The sequence below is a fragment of the Phaseolus vulgaris genome, chromosome 11 (genome assembly GCF_051622355.1).
Source record: "Phaseolus vulgaris cultivar YP4 chromosome 11, ASM5162235v1, whole genome shotgun sequence".
Taxonomy (NCBI): domain Eukaryota; kingdom Viridiplantae; phylum Streptophyta; class Magnoliopsida; order Fabales; family Fabaceae; genus Phaseolus; species Phaseolus vulgaris.
The window spans coordinates 10,189,883-10,198,933 of NC_143508.1; the positions used below are offsets into that span (position 1 = coordinate 10,189,883).

Sequence of the window (9,051 nt, forward strand, 5' to 3'; positions counted from 1 at the left end):
ATATATAAATAACAAATTTCTTATAGTGTTTATCTTGTTATTGTCATCTAGAGATAAGTATCTAAACCACTTACATCATCTTAAAAGATTTTTGAAGATTTTTTTTTTTTTTTTCATTTAGAAGACAATATTTAACATGGCTAAGTAAAAAACTAAGATTATTTAAATTTATTGTGTTGATCATCTAAGTCATTTATCATTAACCTCATTTGACTTTTGTTTCTTTTTTTCCTGTTATTTAGCCCATGCATATTAGTAAATTTACCAATAGTTTATTTTAAATATATCAATCATGTTTAATAATGAGCAATTAACTACTCTCACCTCCAGAAGTAAATGATTAAAAATTAAATCAATAATAATTAAACAACATTATTTACGTCTATTTTATCAAATTGTTTATACTCTTAAAAACAAAACATAGCATTAATTTTATAATCATAAATACGAAAAATATAAAAGTAAACTAAAAATACCTTAAAATGATAAAGTTATTCTAAACAACTCAAAGCGTCCTAAAATTATAATTTAAATAGAAGCATAAAAAAAGGAAAATTTAACTCAATCTTGCTTTTTTTTCCCAAAACTTGCATCTCCGGAACTGCCATGCCAAATATGTTAGATACTATTTATTTACTTAGTTACCTGTTTATTTATTATTTGGTTTTAAAAACAAACAGTACCATGAAACATACAATGTGACATGCGAAGAACAGAAACAAAGAATTGAAATGGAAAATCATGTTGGGAAGAAGAGAGTGGTGATCATAGGAGGAGGTGTTGCGGGTTCTCTCGTCGCTAAATCTCTCCAATTCACTACCCACGTTACCCTCATTGATTCGTAATTAAAGCATTTTCTGCTACAGTTTATTTTCCTCTTCTACTATTATGTTTAATTCTTCAAGCTAATTTTTTTAATTCGAATTTAGATCATCGAGACACCCATGTCAACTTTTGAATTTTTTATCGCATTTTGAAACTTCCCAAATTTTCAAGTTTCAATTTTGTTATTGAGAATTGTGTTTTTGAATGTGTTTGTCATTTTCCCTCAAACACTGCATTGGCATTGTAAGTGTTTAATTTTTCATGCTGCTCTGTGTTATTGTTGTTCAACTCGTCATTATATGTTTTCTTTTTTCTGATTGAGTGTGGTTGAATGCAGGAAGGAATATTTTGAGATTACATGGGCAAGTTTGAGGTCAAGGGTTGAGCCTTCTTTTGCAGAGAGATCGGTGATCAATCATCAAGATTACCTTACCCATGGCAATATCATTACGTCCAGTGCCGTCGATATTACAGAGACTGAAGTAATCACAGAAGATGGCCATAAAATTGGCTTTGACTATCTTGTTATTGCCACTGGCCATGCAGATGAAGTCCCCAAAAATAGGACGGAAAGACTTAATCAGTTCAAAGAAGGTGAGTTTGAACTTTGAACATAACCTATCTATGATGATCAGTTCAAAATACCTACAAGGGTAACACAAATATTATGAATTTACTTTCAAACTTTCGTAGAACTAGTTGATCCTACAGTTGTAATAAAAATCAGATTTTAGTGTTGCTGATATTAGGAATAATCTGATAGGAGTGTAGGTTATTGCTATTGGCTGCATACGAAGCATTATATGCTCATTAAGAAAAAAAACCAAAGGATCATGGAGCTCTAGAACAACCATGGAAGAAATAGTAGAAGTACAGAGCACATAATAACAGATTAAATTTTGACTATGTTGTTAGTTATTATCTCTATCGAAGGAGTTCTTTTAAGCTATCAGGGATTATATTCTATTATTGCTTTTGAATCATGCGTTCATATTGCTCATTTAACCATAATTTTCTTGTGAATTTATTCTTTTTCGTTCGAATAGGTTCAGTTAATAGTGTAATGAATTGTTGTAGTCAGTATTTGAGTAATGAAGTTCATTTTCTTTGGCAGACAATGAAAGGATAAAATCTGCTCGTTCCATTTTGATTGTTGGAGGAGGTCCTACTGGCGTGGAACTTGCTGCAGAGATAGCTGTTGATTTTCCAAATAAGAAGGTTACAATAGTGCACAAAGGACCTAGGCTACTGGATTTCGTAGGGACAAAAGCTGCTGACAAGACTCTAAAATGGTTGGAATCAAAGAATGTAGAGGTGAAACTAGAGCAAACAATTGACGTGAACGAATTAGCATGTGAACACAAGACATATCGAACTTCAAATGGAGAGACCGTTGAGGCAGATTGTTATTTCCAATGTTTAGGGAAACCACTTGCATCAGCATGGCTTGAAGAAACTATGTTGAAGTATGACTTGGATGATGAAGGAAGGATTAAGGTAGATGAAAAGTTGAGAGTCACTGGTAGGAGAAACATTTTTGCAATTGGAGACATTACAGATGTTCCGGTAAGCACTTGCCATTAGTAACTTTCATTCAGCTAAAAATGGACATATGTTGACACACTGTTCATCAAAAACATTTTTACTTACAGTTCCAACTACTTTTCTTAATAAAATATTATGTTACAATAAAATAATAATTTATATAGTTGTAGGGTGAATATAGAAAGAAAGAAAAGGTGTTAATGAATCATGTCCTTTCACCATAATTTTGTATGTATTTCACCTTGCTTTATAACAAAATATGTTACCAAGTCTTTAGCTGCTCACATGATTTTCTGACTTTTTCCTGAGCTAGACAAAAAGCTCATGTTCTGTTTCCTGGGTTTTGGCTAATCTAGTTTATTCTTACTAGTAATGAAAATAACTAAGCAAAATGAAGAGAACTGTCCTAAAACCTTGAATTCAAGGCCTAAAGTTACTGATATCAAGTTTTAAATGGGGACTTATATGCATCATTTCCTATAGTTTTATGTGATTGCATAACTTAGGCTCTTTGTATGCATCATACCTGATTTTGTCCAATGCAAATCGGTTAAATGCTATAAACCTGTGGCGTTTTAATCTCTTCACAAGCCACCTGAAGGAAGTTTCTAATGGAAATGTATACAACAGGAAATCAAGCAAGGGTTTGCAGCACAACAGCATGCAGAAGTGGTTGTGAAGAACTTGAAGGTGATGATAGATGGAGGAAGAGATTGCAGTCAATGTAGGATGGAAAATTACAAGCCACAGATGCCAATGGCAATTGTTTCACTTGGGAGGAGAGATGCTGTGGCACAATTACCATTATTGACAGTCATTGGAAGAGTTCCTGGATTCATCAAGTCTGGAGATTTGTTTGTTGGTCGAACAAGGAGACAAATGGGACTGGATCCTCGTATCAAGCATGATTGAGTCCATACAATGCATTATTGTACACAAATTGCAAAATCAATTCTTGTTTCATACTTTGCATGTCATCTTGATGTATAAAATAACTATAAAATAAAACCTAGTGGCAGTTCATGTTGAAAAAGCATAGTGTTTATCTTTACGTAAAATTAATTTAAAATGCATATTTTTAATTAAAAACTATTATGTTACTTTTACTTAAAAAGAAAATATTGACGAGTCCAATTTCTTTTTACTTAAAAAAAGATTTTTATAAAAACTGCATCTGGCATTATAGTGTTGAACAATGGCGAAAAGTAAAGAAAGATTTAAGGAAATGCATGATTATTATGATATAATTTTTTAATTTAAAATATATAAAAAAAGTATTGTAGTTTTAGTTACTTGTTTTTTTAAATATATAGATAAAAATTAAACCATTAAAACTTCATGGCCAAAATGCAAATTCAATTTTTTTTTTTAGCTAAAATCCAACCACTAAAATTAGCAGACTAAAATTTTCTACACTAAATTAAAATACCAAAAATATAATTAAGTCTTTAATTTGTTGAAAAAAAGGTACGCCCAGTTTTAAAAACGATATGCTGAAATTAATTAGATACTGTAGTCATAACAAGGGTTTTGTTTCTCGCACCTATAAGATTACTCTCAGCACTCCCATACTAATGAAAAAGACTAAAATACCTACACTACGCAAGTGGACTCCCATTTTTCATTGTACTCTAACAAAGAGGAAGATAGAAAAAGTAAAAATCTCGTTCCAAATAATATTTTATATATTTTGAAAAACTTGTTTTGAAATTTCTATTATAAAAAATATCTTATATATTCTAGAAAAAAAAATTCAAAAAAATTATTTTAAAAAAATTGTTTTAGAAAACATATTATATAGTCTAAAAAGTTTATTTTAAAAAAAAATGTTTTAAAAACTCATTCTTTCATAGGTATTGTTTTGAAGATCCAATTCCAGATATCTTGTTTTGAAAATCCTGTTTCAAAAAAGTTTATTTCGAAAGATTTTCAAAATAAATAATTTAAAAATTATCATTGTAAAGGGTTGGATAGTCATTTTAAAAATATGGGGTAATTGGTAATTAGAGGCATAGGAAGTAAAAGACTTGGTAACAATTAATAGAAACCCAATCAATTTTAACTTTGAAATTAAGAGGATATTCTCATTTAAAAAAATTCCACACCATTCCTTTCGTATGCGATTTAATTATTAATGATGATTAATTGCTAAATACTTTATTTATTACAGATGTTTTTCGTCTATTAATCTCTTGCCTATATCTCAGTCTCTTTAATATTGAGTTAATTGTTAAAATAATAAAAAGTTAATTGTTAAGGAAATTTTAAATATTTTCTTTATATGCTCATCATTAAATATTTATGTTCATATATTTTTACATAAAACTATTTTAACTGTGGGGGCTTTAGCTTCCTGGATATTTAAAATTGTAAAATCTGTATATACAATTTTAAATATATATTTGTAAATTTTTTATCTTATGTGTTCTTTATTGTGAAGATAATTATTTTATATTATTTTAATATTTTCTATTATAAAGATAATGACATTATTTCATATTCTTAGATAAATATTTTTATTGCGAAGATAATAATATTTTTTTTGGAGAAATATTTTGAATAATGTTTATCTTTTTTAATATATTTTTTGAAGTTTATAAATAATTTTTTTGCTACTAAATACTTTTCTCAATCTTTCTTTTCAATTAAGTTGATTATAAATTTAAGATATAAATATTATTTATTAATTTTTGCTTCTATCAAAGCTTACTAACATGTTATATATATATATATATATATATATATATATATTATAAATTAATTATTTGTACTTTAAGAAAAAAATTAAAGGAAAAAAAATAATTTTTTCTCTTTCATAAACTAAAATCAATAAGTTATATTCTTACAAAAAGGACCGAAAACATTCAAATAAGTTGATAACACAGACTTTACTAGTTGATCTCTCGAATTTGAGCTTCTAGCTTCTCTCTCAGGTGTTACTCTACAGGTTGGGCTATTGGTTGTATTATAGGTTGGGTTTTCGGCTTCTCTTTAGGTTGGAATTTCGGCTCCTCTCTAGATTGGGCTTTCGGCTCCTCTTCTCACAAATGGGTGTGTGTACCTGCAAGGCGCGAGTCAGAAATCGTTTTACATTCATCAGATCAAATTTACTCTTACTTCTCTTGTCTTGATCCTCTATAGGGTTTTCTTATTAAACTTATATCTTATTTGGACCTTTCTTTCTACATCGCTTTATTATTTTAAACACACCCACTAATTTGGGCTTTTATTAATTTGAGCCTTTATACTGTGATTGATTTTATATATATATATATATATATATATATATATATTATTCTTTATATATATAGTTTTCGGTATAACCTATCAGTATTCTTTCAGTTATAACTCTCGATCATATTACTACAAGTTAAAAATTAATATGAATAAAATTTAAGTTAATATGAATTTCATATTCTTAATTATTTTAAAATTATTGAGGATAATATTAGAATAAAATATAATTAGATATTATATTTATCATAAAGACAACATCAATATTTTTTTTTATAAATTAATACTAATATAATTAACATTTAAAAATATATAATTATAAATATTTTTATAAAATTTGATACATGCATATGGTTTCCGTCTCAAAACAATTATAATTTATTTATTCTCACTCAAATTAAGAATAATGTTAAATGTGTTACTTCATTCTCTCAATAAATATTACTTTTATACGGTTAAAATACAAGTATATTGATGTATTTTATTTTGAGAAAAAGTTGGTAATAAAAATATTAATAATTCACTAAGAACTGATCATTTTTAAATTAAGACTTTATTTTATTTTTTCAATTTTTGTATTTCACACTCTTCTCAATAAGTTATGGTTTGTCCAGACTCTATATTAATTTTTTGTTGTTTTAGGATGTAGTTCAATATGAGATATTGAGTATTCTCACACCATTTCTTATTTTTAAAGTATGCAAGAGACAAAGCTTTATATATATATATATATGTATATATATATATGTATATATGTATATATATATGTGACAGATTAAATTAAATTATTGATAAAATAAAAAATAAAACATGTTTTTCAAATATTTTAAAATTTTGTCACTGATAAATTTTTTGATTATGATTCAAGATTTTTTTAACTTTTTTTTATATCTTATCGTAATTGCGAGAAATATTCGGTATAAGGTTTTGGATTTCATATTAAAGTATTTTAAGCACGATGTTTCTTTATTATTCTATTTTTTTATCTGTAAAAATTGAATACTAAAATATTCATCTTAACTTAGAGACTCCACTTTATTAGGCAAAGTTTACTGAAAATCATGAATCCAAATTCGGATTGAAGTTTCATATATATATATATATATATATATATATATGTTATTTTTAAAAAAATTTAAAACACATGAAGACATATTTTCATCTCAATATTATAACATAAAATTAGTTTTAGACTTTGGTCTAAACTTTAGGTCGTTCAAGTGCTTGTAATATATGGATATGATTGAAAGTGCTTGTAATATATGGATATGATTGAAATAAGTTTTGATGTATGTAGAATTGATTCAATTTGAGGTTCTCCTTCACCAATCCATTGAAAGTAGTTATAGTAAATATCAGTATGCAATCAAAACAACAACGAATTCTGAAAAAAAAAAACTCACAATCTTTAGAAAAACTAACAATCATTTCATATACAAAATGATGAATTCCAATCATTTTCATACTATATGTATCTGAATAGTTTAAAGTTTGAACTGAGACAAAAACGAATTACGTGTTATAACAAGGACGAAAAACATATTTAACCATTTTTTAATTGCTTAAGTCACTTCTAAATGATATTTTAATTTAGTTTTCATGACTTCTACTCACTCGCATAATTTTAAAAATCTATGTAAATATTTTATAAGACTCACACTACAAAAAAAATGAATTTACCTACGAAAAAAATTCACAAATAACATAAAAAAATCATAGATAAATCAGTATCATCCACAAAAGGACGTGAATAATTTAATTGCGGATTATAAGTCTATGAGTAACAACATCCACTAAAAACAATCCATAGGTAATACTCACAAACTTCAAGTCCGTATGTAATATATATGCATACATTATCCACTAACTCTAGTTAATATTTTATTTAATTATTAGTAAAATTATATATTTTAGAATAGAAATTTATTTTATTATAATTGAAGGTATTCAATTTTATGTAATGTTAACATATTCTAAGAGAAGTATTTTAGAAAATTCAAATAACTCTTAATATGATTCTTGTAATGAAGATTTCATTATGAATGTTGCTCAATCATGATTCTAGATTTATAATCATAATCAAAAGTTTTAAATTACATTTTTATCTTTCCTAATATGTTAGACTAAGTTATTTTTGTTTTACTTAAATTGAATCGAGTTACTGTTTGATCAATTTGTATGGTCTACCACATAAATAAACTTAGGTTAATATTTGTAAGATAATTTTTTTATAAAATAATTATTATATTCCAGAAAAGTAAAGTAATAATATTTTTTAGAACAATATATGTATTATAATTTATATTATTTTTATATAAAATCATTATACATGAAATTTAAATTCTATAATATAATTTATATTTATATTTATGCTTATTTAATTTTTATTTCTTTGAATTTTTCTCAACATAAGGTTGCATTAAATTAAAAAACTACAATTTATTTAAAAATCGAACCAAATCAATCCAATACAATTTTTTTAAATAACCCATTAGATCAAGTGGAGTGGAGTCGGATCAACTTAACCGATAAAAACTTTATTCTTAATATGGAAGAATAATTTTGGTAATATAAGAAAAAAGAGATTCAAAGCTAAAAAAGGAAAAAAAATCGGATATATAAATAATAATAATCCAGGAAATAATATAAAAGTTTAAATTTTACTATAAATAACTTTAGCCAAATTTTAGATTTAATTATTATATTTTAGTATTACATCATTTCATTAAGCATTTTTTACATTTGTTTTATTTGTAATTGATACTGTTATTATTATTATTTTTTGTGAATTGAGTTTTACTCTATATTTATGTATGAAAAAGGTAAAGCTATTTTAATAATAGTTGGGAGTTACATTAATTACTTCTCATTTTTCTTAATATAGCAATTAAATATGAGATACTTATTAGAAATATTAAATATTATATTAAGAGAAAATAAAAAGCTAAGATTAAAATATAATCTAATTAATAACATTAAATATGTTTTAATTTATATTTTTCTTGAATTATTTTAACACTAATAAAACACTTAATAATTTTCTTCACAAACTAATGATTTAAAGAAGAAAAGGCCTTTACTTTTAAGATTTTTCTATAAAGTAATTAAAGAAACCCTATCACGATTGATTGATTTAGTAAAACTAAGCGTTGTTTTAATATGGTGTAATAAAAAGGTAGAAGGGAGTTAAAGTAATTTTAGCGTGTTTGATTTTTTATTTGAAATGCGTTTTATTATTTTTAAATTATAAAAACTAAATTAATATATAAATATTTTAAAATAAACTAAAACTACCTTAAAATGATGAAGCCATTTAAGCCAACTTTTTTACTTAACTCATTAGTTTCTAAAACAATCCAAAAATAAAATATAAACATAGAAAATAAATTCCCATTTTTATAATAATCATTTTGTTAGCGTGAACACAAATCAAAGCATCCAAAACTT

At 25.6% G+C, this 9,051-nt stretch overlaps 1 protein-coding gene across 1 annotated transcript; it reads left to right on the forward strand.

Annotated features, from left to right (window-relative positions):
- Positions 1-680: 680 nt before the first annotated feature.
- On the forward strand, positions 681-3,423 carry LOC137824151 (uncharacterized). Its single transcript, XM_090297456.1, has 4 exons — positions 681-841; positions 1,163-1,419; positions 1,940-2,391; positions 3,001-3,423. The coding sequence occupies exons 1-4, from the start codon at positions 732-734 to the stop codon at positions 3,280-3,282; spliced, it is 1,101 nt and encodes a 366-aa protein (XP_090153582.1). The 5' UTR covers positions 681-731; the 3' UTR covers positions 3,283-3,423.
- Positions 3,424-9,051: the final 5,628 nt, after the last annotated feature.